Genomic DNA, 17,365 nt, shown 5'->3' on the forward strand with positions numbered 1-17,365 from the left:
CTGCAGATGAGAGAAAATACAATAATGGCAATACTAAAGAAACAAAACTCTGATATAATTACAGGGAGATAAAATAAGACTGCACAATTTTAGAGCCTTTCATAAAACAGGCTTTCCATCTCAAAATGCAGCACATTTTTTGTTGAAGATATAAGAATAGAAGTAATTGAAAGACAGGTTTGCTTATGATTAATGAAAGTTCACACCTTAAATTTTCCATTATGTTTACCAGCCTTCTGCATTTTCTAAAATTATTGTGACATTAAGACTATATTTTTTATTCTACCAGAAAGGTGTACAGAAATAGCAAAGGATCCACATCAATCTAGACAGAAGTTTCTCTAACAGAAAGACTTCAAAATGTTCAATTTAATTATTCAAATACATTTGTTTCCAGAAAAAAAAACTTAATGGGTTTAGACAGATGGGACACTTTCAAATTTCAAATTATGCTTTATTTTATTGATCAACATAAATTTACTCAAGCATATGAGTATAAAAAACTCACCTTCCAGAAATTATCTACTTTGCCATAAACGAGAGATTGATTCTGCCTTTTGATGTCATTAATGTGTTTAATGTCACTGGAATTCAGGTGCTGCTCTACCACAAATCCAAGGAAGCTGTTATCTGGAGTGTGAGCTGTAAAGAAACAGAGCAGATTCAGCACCTTTGAAAATACTGGTTAATGCTACATTAGAGTGAATGTTGTCAGAAAAGAAGCTATAAGGAACATGATCACCTCCTTCTTATTAGTACTGAAAGACATTTGCTTGTTTTATTATCCAAAATAGTTTTTATTAATTTTACATCCTGCTCCATATGCCTACTGGAGTAAGCAGCTATTTTCTGTCTTGTTTCTGATAATAAAAACTCTGCAGCTGGACTGAGTCCAATGGTAATTATCTTTTTTGTCTGTGTGCTAAGCTTTATTTCATTATTAGAGATAAAAGAAACAGAGGAAATTCAGCTTGACAAATCTCAGAGATACAATACCAACAGTTTGAAAACCCCCTGGATTTATGCTTGTTAGCAAAGATGCAAGCAAAAATGGATGTTGCTCAATGGCATAAATAAATTTTTAGCCAATTTCTTGGGTTCACCTCCTACACTGGAATTGCCAACACCAACTCTCTGTGTATTATGCACCCATGCCAATTACTGGCCTACCAAGTCACACTATGCAAATCAGAATACAAATTGCATTGCCTAATTCACCCAGACATAGTGATCATAAAATATTTAAATGTGGCAAGTGAAGTCAGCAATACTGCTTTCAATCCAATCCAGGCAAAAAAAAAAAAAAAGACTGTGTGCAAAGGCTACGCAATTTATTCATAGTTTTTCATATCATTTTTAGCCCCTATTGGTCTTTTTTTCCAGCAGTGTTGGTCACTGTTCCACACCCTATAAAGACACAGATATTTAGGCTCATTAAAAGTAAGGAGTTTTGGTGCCTTGGATTGGTTTTTTTTGTAGACTGGGTGTTTATTTCCAGTGATGGACTCCAACACTCAATGCTTCAGGTGGAAATCCATCCCTACTATATAAAAGCTATTCCAACACATGGGGGTTTTTTGCCTCTAAAAAGTGCCACAGCCTCACAAGTGCAGATAGAAAAAGGCTGCAATAAACAGCAGGATCTCCTCTCTAGGCCTCCTGTTCAATTCTGGCACACAAGCTGACAATTAATCACATTTTGAAAAGCTTAAGAACCCAAAACAAGACAAAAAAATCCTAAATCCAAAGACAACACCCCAGGCATTTTTGATATGTGCAATGCTAAACCTCTACTAGAGTTATTAAAAAAAATTCTATTGCAATTATGAGTTTTTGCATTTTTGTTCCTGAAAATCAGCCAAGTGGATAATGCAGGAGAACAGAGAAACCATACACAGTGCACACGTCCCTCTGCCATTACATTTAGTCTTTCAAATGACAATTACTCTTTTTCACAAAAAAATGCCTCAGCAACAGCCAGGCACCCACTTAGACCCAAGGACTTTTTAGAATTTTATATAGCAAACAGCACATTTCAAATATGTCTGAAAAGGGGCATTTTTCCATCCTTTCATATTTTTGGATGAGAGACTGCATTCAAAGGAGAGGCAAGGCAGTATACACTCAAAAGAAAAATAAACCTTTGTTAAAGTTAGCACTTAGAACTGGTGGAATTCAGTGCCTCAAACATCATGGACAGGAAACAGCACTCAGATGGATTTTTAAGCAAGATCACGCACTTTCAGAAGTACCGGGGCTGTTATTTTGCATGAAGGTATTTGAATTAAAAACATGGCAAACATAAAAAGGGGGAAAAGCTCTCATGCTTCTGGGAAACTCAGAGAACAGTCAGGCACTTGGTAATATGCCACAGGTTTGAATATGGCTTGCTTGTTGCTCAGGATAATTTTCTGCCCTTATAATCAGAGTTCTCAAAACATAATAGAGTCTGGGGATCGTGGGAAGCTGTCCAGGGCTCCAATCTGCCATAAAATCTTTACTGATGCATAACATGCACTTTTAATCACAACCCCATAAAGATGGTGCTATCTCTGCAGCAGAGAACAAAACAACAAATATAAACTTTAAATATCACAAAACATATTGACTATTCTGCACCTAGTAAAAAGAAAAAAAAAAAACATAAGAAAAATAAATCCTAGAATAATCCACAGCACTGAAATCACTCATGCTTCAGAATTAGTTTGCCTGCAATCTATTCACCCCTTTTTTCCTGCAGAGGAAAACCTGCAGTCATTTCCAGCAGGAAAAATGGGAAATGGTTATTTATTAAAATTCCAATACAGTCATACTCTTTGGAAAATTCATTATGAAGCAATTTTCTTTGCACAAGAGACTGTACCAGTGGAAGTCTGTACTGCCATAACAGAGATCTCTAGAGAGAAGATTTATTTTCTTCTGCATTTCATGGAGAGGGACTGAGCAGTGCACACACAGCTGTACCACCAGTGCTCTTCCAGCTATTTTCACTGAGTGCATCATCCCCTTTGGTGCTATCTTGAACTGGCCTCACATCTGAATTTCCCAGCTTTAAACAAAGCACAATTGAGTCCCTTTTCCATTTAGGACATAAACTGATAAATATTAGCAAATGTGGATACAAAACAAGCTCTGCTTACTAATACCCAGGCACAAACTCTGCAACCACTTTCAAGTCACATTTCACCACCACATGTTTTGTTACTTGCTTCCCAACAACTGTGAATGCAGCCTTTTATCTCTTGAACAACCTTCACTTATATTTCTCTGGAAAAACTTGCGCAGCAAATGTTGACAGACAAAATATGCCTCTCTCAAGAATTTCACAGGGCAACTGAAATCAAAAGCGTGTCAAGCCGACAGCAGCATGTATAATTCTGCTGTGAAAAGCAGGAAAGTTTCAAAGATTGATGATGAAAGCTGATGAGAGAGAACAGAGCCCTCCCTGGTCTTAATGTCAGACAGGGAGCAGCACCAAACTCTGGGGGTGGGCTGGTCACCATGAAATGTTTCCTTACAGGTTTCCTTACATTCCACCATGAAATGTTTCCTTACAGGTTTCCTTACATTCCACCATGAAATGTTTCCTTACAGGTTTGGGCTGAGCAGCCCCTGCACACAGCAGAGGGCTCTGCCCTGAGCCTCCCTTGCCCTGCACCTTTCAGAGACAACACACCTGAATTACTGCTACATAAGAGACAGATCCCTTGATTCTGGAACCTACTGCTATAAAGCCAAAGATTAGGTATAGATCAGGTCACAAATAATTTAATCTGACCTAATTTATAGAGAATTTCCACTCTTTTTTGTGTCTGTTTTGTTTCTTTTTTAGGTTTGGCTGGGGTCACTTCAAAAGATATTTGTTGAGGCTTCAAAATCTACAGCAGTGCTGAAATCTACTACTTATTTTACAGTAGCTTAATATACTGCTGGCAAATAAATGTTAGTCAGTTTAGCTGAGGATAAATACTCACAATATGAAAACCAGCTAGGTGAAATTTTTTACAAAACCATAAAAAAGCACAGACAAATTTTTTTTGCTGAGTGGTCATTTAAAAATTCTGAACACAAAGAAACAGTGAAGGGCTGGTGCTGCTGAGCTGTTGAAGACCAAAATCAGAAACACAATACTATACCTAACAGAAGTCCAAACTTCAACATGATGAAATGCAGGAGTTTATAAAAATGTAACCTAGCAAGTTCCTCAAAGATCTATTGCTTCATAGTAATATTAGAGAAAGCAGAAGTAACAAAAACAAACTCCCTGATACTTGAAGGAAAAGCCAAGCAGCCCTTTCCACAGGTACCTAGGGCATAAAGACATCTACCTATGTTTATATTAGCTCAATATTTTTGTTTTTTCACTGCTGGATGAAAGCACAACAGAGCTTTTGCACAGTATACAGACACTGCTACAAATCTTCCCATTTAGCAGTTGCATTTTATTAAACTGTGAATTTGTCTTTCATAAGGAAAAAGAAAATCTTCTCAATGACAGCATTCCTTTATAAATCTCTAAATTATTCATAAGAACAGAGGTACTTACGGAACATTGTATAAAACTGCTGTGGATTGAGGTTCCACTTTCCCCACGGTGTCTTGTGGCCTTTAGACTGGGCATAATGGGCATGGTTAAACTCTGGCTCAGTCCCAAAGGAATCCAGAACTCTGAGCATACACCTGAAAAAGAAAAATAAATTACTGTAGGTACACCTACATATATATATATAAGAATGTGCATATTTATGCATAGTTATGATAATTAAAATGTGTTTTGTCTTTGTTTGCAGCTGTGGAGAACATATAAACAGAAGGTACATTTTAATTTCAAAAACTTCTGCTCATATTACATTCACAAAGATGTTCTGAACAGCAAACTCAAGGATATATCAGATATTCAAATAACAGCCCTGGAGCTTATTTTGTCCTTACAGAATGAAAGTATGCTTTAAAATCCAAGCAGAGCTTATGGGAATGCCACAGTGGCCACCTGCATTTCCTAGGGCTCTGGAGTAGAATTTAGGCAGAAGAAGAGAGGATTTCCATGTGTTTTCTAAAGTTCTCAACAATTACTGCAAACCAAATACAGCAACCAGGGGCCACATGCCAAGAGGATCAGAGCAGAAGAGGACATTGTCTTCAGAGAATTGTATTTGGTCTCCAGGTTCTGACTTTCAGACCTACTCTAAAAGCACTGAAGATGGTTTAATATGCTAAAAGCTCTTGCAGACAGCTTATTTATTTGTTTATGAAATATTTTGTCACAGACTTTTGAAGAAACAGCATAAAACTCAATTACCTGCATCAACCAACACACAACAGAGAGAAATCCTGGCACTGGAATACAAAGAGCCTAGGATGAGAGAATCATGCTCACCCTTTATTTAAAATCCTATTATTTTCTTGAAAAAGAAAGGGCCAGAAAAAATGTCAGTATGAAGAAGACAACACATGTTATAGGATAGAGATTCTAGAAGTTATATTTTCTTTGAGATGACTTGGACATACTGACCACTGGCACTGAAGTGCATTATAGGGCTCCAGAGCCTACCGTTCTTCAGCCCTCTGCAAACAAAATTGCAGAAAAGACTTATTCAGGAATTAAATATCACGTGCAATTGTGTTATAAACACAAACTCTGCACATTGTAGCACTGGGCTCATATGTGCTAAGGAAGGGACAACTTCACGAGTGGCAGAGAAGGGAGGTAGCTGCAAAATGACAATTAAAAATGGTTATTTTTCACAGTTTTCAACATTTCCCATGCTCCAAGCACATATGTATATTCTGTTCAGTAAAACACCTGATTTTGGCTTTTAAATGTGAAAGAATTTAGCCCTCAAAAGGTGAAAGAACTTATCTCCAACTATTTGTCAGCTTTAAACCAAAATATTTTAGTCTCCAAAATAAATTTACATGTTACTTATATGTTGCTCCTTTCTCTAAAAGTATTCAATAATGTGGGAAGTAAAAAAAAAAAAACCCAGCAATTTTTAAACTCTTCTATAAATGCTACCTGTGTGTTTCAAAATACAAATTGAGAAAAATGATGTGTTTTTTTAAACCTTCACAGAGATATTTCAAACAAAAAGAAAGTCAAAATATACAACATATTATGATTCACCAAACAACAAAGCTGACAGATCAGTTTCTGTGCAGTGTTTTCTGTCAACTGTTCTCAATGAAAATATTTTACAACAGTGGCAATTATCTCTGCATCACACAAAATACTCCAGCAGGACCAAAACAAGTTCTGCACTGATGAATCATTCAGTAATAAAAGCCCTCACATTTCTTGGCAGGTCTTTAAACAAAATTCCTCTCAAACATACAGCTTTTGGCCAGGTACTTGAGTACAGGAGAATGAAAAATAGGAGAAAAATACAGAAAAACTGCAACATTACTGGAGGTTGTCAAGAGATACATGTAAGGAGCATTACTCTGCTTTGCTGGTTCTCTTTTTCCTGAACTCAGATGTAAGATAAGAGGCACTAATGGCTCACAGGGATATGAGGAACCATGTCCAGTACATGCAGGTTTCTGAATCGGGACAGGCAATGTGAAGCAACAGAAATCCAAACCAGAAAGCAGGAAAACAAAAAAAAAAAAAACCCAAAAAAACAAAAAACCCCCCTCCCCAAAAAAAATTTCTATGATTTGGTATAAACTAAGTCAGAAAAAAAGATGACAGAAAAAAGTGCAAGTCTGTGCAGGAATGGTATGAGAGATCAAAGCTTCAAGTGGTGAAACTAATCCTTGAAATGCAGCAGAAAAGAGCTGGTAAACATTTAAAATTTAGAAATGAATGTAATTAATAGCAGTTATGCTGAACTGATATTTTAATATATGCAGGAATGCCTTGATTGTCTGCCCTACTACCATATTCTCCATTTCTTTCACCTAATAATTTACATGCCTTTCATTTTTTTATTATTTTTGCTTACAATGCATTAGCATTTCTAAAGTGAAATAATTAGTTTTAAAAATGACAAAACAGTATTTTTTTTATAACTCAGGGATATATTTTAAATTAAAATGCTAATTTGGTATACCTTTAATTTCAGTTTTGCCACTCTTCCTTCCTAAAATGTCACCTAGCTTTAGCAATAAAACTGCAGAGAATTGCAGTGTGCCCTGAAATTGGTGTCAGAATAACTCTGTTCTCTGCCTAATTAAAAAGAGGACTGGTAGGTAGTAAATTGCTTTAGAAACATCCATATTAGTCTTTTCTGTCTAGCACATTAGAAGTGACAATTTTAGGGCTTTAAAAAAAAATCAGACAAAAGTAACCCAGGATTATTTAAAGGGAGCTTTTCTTTCCCCTTAAGTATTGGGCAGAAGCACAATCTTAACAGAGCTGACCTAGTGGACATATTTATACACAGTTTTTTGGTATCCTTCTCCTACTTCATCAGGCCACTCAGTATTTGCATTTAAAATCTTAGGAGAGAAAATAACCCTCCTAAAAAAGATGTGTTCTAGAGAACACGCAGAAAGCAGGAATGTTGCTCATTTCTCAGGATAGCTGTCACGTTAATTTATTTCAAGAAAAAAAAAAGCCAGCTGGATTGTTGGCATATGGGAATGAGTCATTGCTAAGAGACTGTGGAAAAATGAAAAAATAGCAGATTTTTATGTGCTGCATGGAGGATGAGGGTGTTAAGAAAGACTGCACTTCTCAAACTATATTAAACTAATTATTTGAGTGTTGATTCACTGCACACAAACTGCATTCAAACATCCACACCTCAGAACTGAAAAATCCAGCAAGCATTGCTCTGCTTGGAAATAAGGTGCACTCTAAAATGAGATGTGTTCTGCTGTGTTCCTGCTATTTGCAGCACCAATTATCCCACAGATAAAGCACACACTACCAAAAGTCACTGGTGCTCTCAGCTGTGCAGAAGAGTCTTTCAGAAATACTCACTCCCAAAGCAGCAGGGTCATTCTCTCGAGCTTGCAGTTCCAGAAACCTGATTTGCAACTACCAAAAATTTCCTCAGGGCTCAAGTTCACCCAGAAAGATTACATAAAGCACTCTTACCAAGCAACTGTTCTGAAGGCAGAGGCTTATTCTGCCACTCTATTCTCATCAGAAGTGAATAAAAACATTTTAATTCATTTTTATCTGAGTCTGGTCTGTATAAACCACACTGAGCTGACCTGCACACATCCACTGAAAAACACTTTCTTTTGAGACAAACAATTATTCCTACTGACATAAATACAACTGAGAAAAAAAAGCAGAGTTTGTAAAGAGCAAGGGCTAAAAAGCAGCTTTATTTGTGATAATGTTTATTTTATTGGAATGAAATAGAAATGGATGCCTATGCTGTTATAAAGCACTTTGAGGTTTTAACCTCAAAACATTTTAGTGACAAAATTTGTAAGATAACTCATGATACTGGGAGAAAAAACAATGACTGGAAGAGGATCCTAAAATAGGAGACAGCATGCATGCAGCTACAAATTAATTCCTCTGCTTTAATCAATTCTGTAGTCTCTGCTAGACTCTGGATCCTCTTTGGTACACTGAACTATGAATCTCACATAATTAGAGAGATTCACAATAAATGTAACAAGTTTCAAGAAAGGTATACAAAAGATGAATTCTATGCAATGACACAAACCCCTAAATCTATGTACTTTAAAAAAGCAAATTGAAGGAAAAGCAGTAAAGAAGACATCCTAGGGGCTGGCAGAGAAGAGAAAGAAGTAATTTATTCTCCAGAACCCTATTAGAATAAGCAGTAATGGGCAGTTAGCAAAACACCAGGCCAAGAAAAACACATTAAAGAAAAGCTTAACTATATAAAGCAAGATGTTGGGCCATCTTGCTCAGTCTTCAGTAAAAGATGAGGCAAAAATCTCTCATCAAAGACAAATGCATCCTTATCTATTTTTCAATCAGACTATGGACTAGATGAGACTCCCTTCCAGTCCATGAAAGGCAGTGCTGTAGAAGACATTAAGATATATTTTTCTCCCCCCAAAGCCTCAAAAAATTCTACAATACATAAGGAGCTGAGTGTAATTCTGCTCTCCTAAACAAGAAAACACCAGCCATTACCACAAAATAATAATCAGTATAAAACAGATTGATAATTCAAGACGCAATTATTCTATGAGGAAAGAAAAATTGAATAGGTAATCTATAATCTCAATTTATATTACCATAGCTTTGTTACAGGATATACCAGACAGGTAATTGCAAGCAGACAGGAAGAAACATTTAAAATTTATAGGAAGGGTTTCATATCCTGACCACAGTGCTGCATGTGATCTCCTAGCGACAATTACATCTGGCAGACAGACAAGAAACTGTTGCTGGGTGGAAAATGGGATTATCTTTATTAGCAGGCTCCTAAAAACCAGAATATCCATTTACTCCCCTGCTTCAAAAAAGAGATTAAGAGTAATCTAATCTGCAATGTTGATCACAGTACTCTCATTTATAATTACACTGGAAAGATCCAATGCTCCAGAAAATCCTGAGGCTGAAAGAAAACAATTTCTCTGCCATGAACACCTTCCTCCAAGTAGGATATACTGGACTTTGAGGATCAAAAAAGACAGCTAATTCTAGTAGGTACAGAAAATTCAACATCATTAATTGAGGTTTGGGTTTCTTTCATGCTGATGTGTATTTGCACAATGCATGGGAGCCTTAAGGACTTAAAGCCATTGACAAAAAGAAAAGAGGTTCTAAAACTGCAGATGTGAAAAAAGGTGCACAAAGTCATTTCTTGTGATCCTCATCTTCCATTGCAAATGGAAAGATGCTTACAGACCACAAAAGCAACAGTAACTGCAGTTTATTCTTCAGACCTGGCCCTGAACTCTCTGCCCAGTATCTTAAGGAATGGAACAGAAAATTGCACTGCAGTTGTTGGGCAATACAATTAGAACAGATAAATCTCCACAATCATTGATCCAGTGTGGTTACAAACACCAAAAAGCAAAACATCCCTCTAGTATTCCAACAACAAAATGCAGTAATCTCTCAGCTCACCTACTAATTTACAGAAAAAATGGGGAGGGGGAAGTGCAGGTAAAGAAAGGAGGGAAAGAAGGGCAGAGATGATGATTTATCAAAAGGATAATTAAGATTTTTAAGATTAAAAATTCTTGAATCCAAGAATCTCAGGCTTGCTGGGGGGGGATAATGATGGCATGCAAAGAACAAGTATTAGCACCTTTAATCCTAAAAGCTAAAGACAACAGAAAAGAGCATTTCACTTTTAAACAAATTCATGTGAATGGACTTATTTCAGTATTTTAACATGTGCTATTCAACAAAAGCTCCTTAACAAAGCAGATTAGAGGGCAAGTGAGTGTTATACTTACTGGTAATGAACCCATGATGGACCAAGGGTTTTCTTGAACTGAGTCAGTCCCACAATATCAATGTAAATGAGTTCTACAATTTTATCCCCCTGGGTTGGGCAGCCAGATCTGTTACCTACAACCTTCTTCATAATCCTAAACAAAGAAAAAGCAACATGAAAAAGCATTACTTTCCAAATACCTTGAATTGATGCTGTAATACTATTTATTCCAGTATTTCCAGTTTCCAAAAAAGTTTGACTTTTTTACTATTTTGAAATCATGATCCATGTAAGAACACTAAAATGCTAGAGATGCTCAACATTTATTAAATGTAAAGCACTAATTTTCACTAAAAATTTCATCTAGTTTAAGCAAAAGAATGATATCTTTGAAATGCTTAAAAATGGTATGCTTTGAAATGATTCAAAATAATTTCTGTCTTCGATTCACAGCTTTATAGTATAAGCTCTCTATAAAACAATGCTGTCATGTAATTTAAAAAAGAAAGCTGCAGAAAAAGCACATGTGCTCAAGCTTCAAACAGATGTTTTATGTCTGGTGCTGAAATAGTTGGCAAAGCAGGACAAGGAAGAGTAAGGAGCAACTTGACCTAACACAAGCAATTAACTACATCAAAAGTAACATGTTTAAAGAACTTAAACCTTTATCTTAAAAAGAGATACTGAGTGAAGAACAGCAGAAACTGAAGCAGAGGACACAGAATTAAGCTAGTCTGTAGCATTTCCCATTGCAGCTGGTTAAAGCACCTGGAATGTTAAAGACTAAGCTGCTTAGTTGGAATTTTACAACATTCATTTATGAAGTCCCAGGAGCCTGAAGCTACAATGAAAACACATTATCCTTTCCATGGCACATATACTTAGCTCATGAAAATAATCTTATCGTCTGTTTAGTGAATTTTCACTTTCATTTTATGCTTCAAGAAATTATATACTGTTAATAGAAGCTTTAAGAGTTTACAATTCTTTTCTTCTAATTCTGGTTTCAAAAGCGAAAGTAATCTCCTTACTCCTTGAGCTCTGCCAGTGAAGCTGAAATCCTGATGTCATGGCCCAGTAAGTAGAGAGATGTAATTAAATCACTCCACTGGACTAATTCACCAAGTGGGCCACCGCTAAACGCATTTTCTGCAATCTTGAATCCAGATTCTTTTGTCAAAAGCCCCAGATGAACAAGGATCTGGAAAGGAAAGTCATATGTTTGAGTTATCGACATGGAACATGCAACTGTTATACATTACAGCAGCTTTTCTTTCTATTAAATTCCTACTATGGGCAAAAAAAGAAATCAAAGGAAACAAGCCAATACTGCCACCTGAATAATTTAATTTTGTAATGAATGCAAGGACTGAGAATCTCCAGCAAGGAGCTGAGCCAGGCAGGCTTAAGGCAGGGTAGAAATATGAACATACATGGGGCTGCTGCCACTCAGGACTGGCTTCAGGAATAACAAGGCAAGAAAGCAAACCTGTTGCTGTGTTTGTAACCTTAGCTTAACTAGTTAAGGTAATTAAAAAAAATTAAATCAAATGAACTACACCTTTTCACTTCAAGTATCTCATGGCTTTAAAACTGAACTCATTACAAGAAGTCTAAACTGATCCAATCCAAAGTTTTGCTCAACTTTAAGTCTACTCAAATCCAAACCCAAGATACACCATTTAGTCTCAGTTTTGGACAAAGATGTATAGATGTTGTTTCCATGACTACATAAAACACTCCAGTGTCATCAGCTTGCAGTAAATTCACAATTTCTCCCTTTAGAACATAGTCTGTATTTAGTCTACATTGTCTCTATTTTATCCAAAACTCTATAGAGATCAGAAAACTTAGTCCAAGATTGACTCATGCAAAACACGTAAAACTATCTGTAAAGCAAATACCCATTGCAACAGAATTTCAAACAGGAAAATACTTCTTGAAAAGAGTATAAACATGAGCCTTTTATATTTTCTATTTCCATTCTGAAGCTACACCTGGAACAAGAAGGTTGAAAGAGCCTATATAACAGAAAGTGACATGAATAAAGTGCTCTCATTTACCTTTTTTCGTTTCCTTTTCTCCAAATTTTGTTTTTCTGCCAGTGATTTAATGGCCTCAATCCAGGTATCAGCCATTCGTCTGATGCGCAGCATCATCCACCTGAATTCCTCATGCCTTGACATCATTTTGTAGAGATTATCAAAGTTGATACGAATTTCAGCCTTCAAGCAAAGCATTAAGAAACATCCCAAACATTAGTTATTCTTCAACACACTTTCCAGAAGTTAAAAAACTGCTCAAATGTGAGCTGTTTATATTCCTCTTTGAAAAAGAAGAAATAGAAATAGGAAAAAAGATACACTCCTAGCACGTTAGGATTTTAGTTCAAATATTAAAGATATACTTAAACAGAAACTTCTAAGCTACATAAATTACTGTTATTTTTATTAGTAGTACTTGGTAGCCCAGAATACATTTGCAATGTTTCACAATGCATTTATTTCTGCAATATAAGGTCTGGTATTGTTCATGTGCTTCAAAATGAGGCACAGGTATGTCTAAATTACAATATAGAACAGTAGGCTCAAGATTTAGGTGTCTCATGAATCATCCAAACACAAGGAAGTCTTCCAATTATACCAGAAAGGAAGAAACATTACTAGGGTCTAAATTTTAAAGGAAACACTTGTTTTAAAGCTAGACTGTTCTAAAATAAATTGGTTTTAAAAAAAGAGGCAGCCTATAGCTATATAATGTAAGAAATGTTCATATGCAGCCCAGCAATTATCTTAAAATACCTAATTGCTACATAATTAGGCTGCAACAATTTAGAAACAACTCTGTATGCTTACAGTATTTAATGGGAAAAAATTGGGAGTAATCAAAATGTTACTACAAACCTGAAATGGATATAAGCCTTTTCCATAAATGCAGCTTTGTAAAAAGGCCCATATTTCTGGGACAATAAAAATGGACATTTTCACATATACTTAACACTAGTGAGCAGTTTGTGGATTTGTATTTTTTCTCAGTATCTGCGTAGAGCATTTCATAAATTTAAACTCAAAAATGTTTTTAATGAAAATCTACCACCAAGAGCACAATGCAATGACTGAACAGGTGAGCTACACATGTCAAGGAGGATTCTTTTCAGCTTGGAAGAATGGAGGAGTAAAAATTGTAAATTCTAATCTTTTTAGCATTTATGTGGCACAGGATTCCAGGATATTTTGCATGAATCACAATTACTGAATTATTTCTCCTGTTTGTCCTTATTAAGGATATGGTTGTTCTTACCACTGTTTTTTGATCAGTTTCTTCATTAGGATTTTTTGCTCTCCAAGGTAAACGAGGACACCAATTTTCAACCTATAAAATAACCACATCAAAATAAATTATGTTACTTTATTTTTAGCTTGACCAAAGCCTTCACTCATTGCCTTCATATTACACCTTTATGTTAACCTGATGGCTTAAATAAGTAATCAGCTGATAATAAGGCGATAATTTCAAGATAAAATTGCTTTTTTTGCAGAAAAAGTTTAAGACTGCTTTTTGCAATTCAATGCTCTTTTAACCCAGCAAATTTGCCACCAGAAGTAACATTTAGATATTCATTGAAGATAATGAAAACACAAGATCAAGGCAGAGGTCAGCTGTTAAATGTTCAAAATACAATTTCTCTGAGCAGTTCTAAAATGTTTTCAATAAGCTTTTTATGCTTCTACACCTTACAAAAATATGTATTTTGGAACATTTCCATCTCCCTAGAATACCTTTATAAAAAGACAAAGCAAGCTAAATCAAAGGATCAAAGTTCTACCTTGTAGCAACACAGACCAAAACAGTAAGAATCATTACAGAATCAAAGCCACCATGTTTGAAGGCTGCAAATAAGGTAATTATAACATAAGGAACAATATTCACAAGGATCAATGAGAAACAGGATCAATGCAAATGCAATACTCCTACTATTGTCCACTAGAAATAAAAAAGTACAACAGGAAATAGTGAAGAAATAGCAAATGGATGCAAGTCACTGAGAGCTCCTGAGCTGCCCCAGGGATCCTGCCTGTTGTGTAGAATCCATATTATTTATGTACCTTAAGAAATTAGACCACTTGCTCTGGGGAAGGAGGAATCTCAGTGTTGGAGGCAAACCCATGAAAACTGAAACATGACTGCACTGTGAAAAGGGGGAAATGCAAAAATTTATCAGCTGGCTAAGACACCCCATCACTACTGATTAAGTTCACAACTCTCAGAGAATTGAAAGTCAGAGTTGCTTTTATGGTTCCTCCAATCACAGACCTGTCAAAACACAATTTTAGCTTAATCATGCTGCAGAAGCCTGGAGCATTACAGATTAAAGGCTTAAGATCACACCATATGATTGCCTAGAGGGCCAATCACATGAAAATAAATGAATAGCCATCCTAACCTCATTAAAGGGAAGAAATGTATCAACCTTGGGCTCCTCAGACAAATTATAGAAAAGCATTTTGAATGCTGTGACTTAACCTACTCAATGTGTTTCATTTGAAAGCAGTGACTTATCAACCTCCTTTGAAAACATCTGATTCTTCAGTGGTCTTCAGCTGTGGAACCACATCAGAAATTGTGGCAATTATCAATCCTAACTTTTACAACTATAAAGTTGTGGCAGGAAAGAGTTGTAAGCTCCACATTTTAAATCATGCAGAGTCACAAACTCTGGTTTCTCTTCCCTTTGTTTTAATAGTACAAATTTTGCATTATTTCTAGCATTAGAACTGATCTAAATTAAGATATGACATTTCAAGGACTACTGTACATGCCCCTTTTCTGACTCTATGTATTTCACGTTGCACCACAAGGCATCCTAAAGGAATTGCAGATTTTTCAGGGCTGCCAAGGACAGTTCACTGCACGCCTCACTGAAAAACAAATACAGTTCTTTTGTGCTTGCAGAAATATTCCCTCTAGTCTGAAAATAAATTACAATAATTCTCATCACAAATAAACACTTAAGGAATAGATTCAAAGTAATATCAGTGTCTGCAGTTGGTCTGACTCTCATTTTTCCTTATTGATCTTTAGCAATGATGGCAGAAAGGATTGTGATATCACTAAAGTGGGTCTAGATGAAAACTCCATCAGAAATTAATTCAGCTTTGCAGCTGTTTAGGTATAGAAGATCTACATACAACAAGCCCGAATTTTGAGCAAGGTGAAGGGAGGCAGTGATGCTCATTTGGATCCTGCTCTTTAACTTGTTCATTTGATCATTTAAGACCAAACACTAAAGTTGCCTCTGAAGAAGGAATCAGGGCTCCTCCTGCCCATTTCCAGCACTGCCTTCTTCTCCTTGGGTCACCATCAGCTCTTTCTCCAGCTGATTCTCTCCACAGCAACCTTCTGTTGTACTGCCATGGAGATGATTTAATAGGAAGGATGTGATACCAGACAGATTAGCAGTTAAAGATGACTGTTGGGAAGCAGCAACTGCAGATTTGAAGACAGACCATTTTTTTTGGATGAGTGATATAAATGCTAAGCTATTATCCAGAACACACTATATTTATCTTTGTACTGTCATATTTTTGAATAAGACCAGCAGTGCCTCCTGTTCCTGGTACTGAATTCAATGAAAATCAAGGGCATTAGATAGTCTTTGATCTTGCTCAGGAAGCTGTGTCTACCTGAGAAGCCAAGTGTTCCCTGCTTGGTTTGGAATCACATTAGTCACAGCACTGCCCGGAGTATAAGTAGCCAGCTCCTTAAGGTGAAGTTGCACAGCAGTTTAAAAGTTCAAAATTTAAGTGCTACATGATTCCAGATGCTAGAGAAAAGCTGCTGTTCTTAACTGCTCTGGGGTGTAAATGGCTAGGTTTAGGATGAAAAAAACCCCAAGCAAACCTAATAAATTTGAAGAGTACTTGCTTTACAGAAGCTTTGCAGGTGTCTGTTCCAGTGACTCTTCCTCAGACACTGAAACTGAATGCAAGGCAAGATTGCAGCACTCAACTCTATTACAGAGCAAGTACTTCAAGCAAGGTTTTAAGAACCTGACAAACATCTGCAGCACTGGAGTAGTATGAGCATCTTCCAAATTGAATCAAAGTATACTCTGCCAGCAGCTCTCCACATTCAAAATTTCAGCAAGACCTTTATGCTTTCAAAGAGCCACAGTGGGAGCTGAATAAAGCTGGAGCTGAAGGGCACGCTCTGAGCCCTTGGGATAATCTTCATTTTGGATTCTGCCAAAGGGCAGGTGCAGCCCATCCACAGGGAACCTAAAACAACTTTCTTTACCCACCAGGTGAACACACTGCTCAGTGTACTTCTATCCATGGTACAGAGCTGCTCTTAAGTGAGTCCAGGAGAGAAGAATACACAAACAAAATAATCCAAGGCAATATGTGGTGAAAGAAAGTGCATCTTTAAATTTATCATTCAGTATGAAGACAGGTAATGAACTTGTAATGCCACAAATCCCATTGAGAATTTGATGTGAAAGCACTGCTCCAGTTGGGAAGGTGACTTGTTGAACTATTTTTTGTTCAGCATTTCCTCAGTGACAGAATCCCTTGGAAGGGGTTGCAGAATCTGTGATGTGCAAGGTGAGTGCCTGTCTGGTTAATGAAATAGAGCAGGGTACAGGCAGCTTTGGATGTGGCTGTTTCCAAAAGCAGTCTCAAATGCTGGGTGTTAGGTACCCACAGCCCTGGTGACAAGGCAACACAACATTTCACACATCAATCAGCAAACAGCCTCTTGTCTGCCTTCAGCAACAGGCACTGTATTTGACTCCTCTCATACACTGGCATTTATGTCTTTTCCAACAAGTCACTGAAAGACTAATCCCAGTTTAAGGTGACAGAAGAAGAAAAAAATAACAGCCCAAATCACCCAAAATCAGGGCAATCCACCAACAAATTCAGGGACAAAGTGCTGACCATCATTAGCATTTCAGTTTCTGAGGTACAGATGTAAGATATCTAAATAACTCTCAACTTCTGGTGATTTACATTTCAGACAACAACACTGGTTTT

General features: G+C 36.6%; 1 protein-coding gene across 6 annotated transcripts in view; it reads right to left on the reverse strand.

The window, feature by feature from the left end:
* Positions 1 to 17,365, reverse strand: part of MGAT5 (alpha-1,6-mannosylglycoprotein 6-beta-N-acetylglucosaminyltransferase) — a 112,024-nt gene that overhangs the window by 32,045 nt on the left and 62,614 nt on the right. For all 6 annotated transcript variants that reach the window (XM_063161621.1, XM_063161619.1, XM_063161620.1 and 3 more), the window contains 6 exons: positions 13,629 to 13,700; positions 12,392 to 12,553; positions 11,360 to 11,529; positions 10,348 to 10,482; positions 4,547 to 4,680; positions 509 to 642 (listed from right to left, as the gene is read on the reverse strand). In XM_063161621.1, coding sequence (XP_063017691.1) covers positions 509 to 642; positions 4,547 to 4,680; positions 10,348 to 10,482; positions 11,360 to 11,529; positions 12,392 to 12,553; positions 13,629 to 13,700 — 807 coding nt within the window. The remainder of the gene's footprint in view (positions 1 to 508; positions 643 to 4,546; positions 4,681 to 10,347; positions 10,483 to 11,359; positions 11,530 to 12,391; positions 12,554 to 13,628; positions 13,701 to 17,365) is intronic.

This window comes from Melospiza melodia, chromosome 8 (genome assembly GCF_035770615.1).
Source record: "Melospiza melodia melodia isolate bMelMel2 chromosome 8, bMelMel2.pri, whole genome shotgun sequence".
Classification (NCBI taxonomy): domain Eukaryota; kingdom Metazoa; phylum Chordata; class Aves; order Passeriformes; family Passerellidae; genus Melospiza; species Melospiza melodia.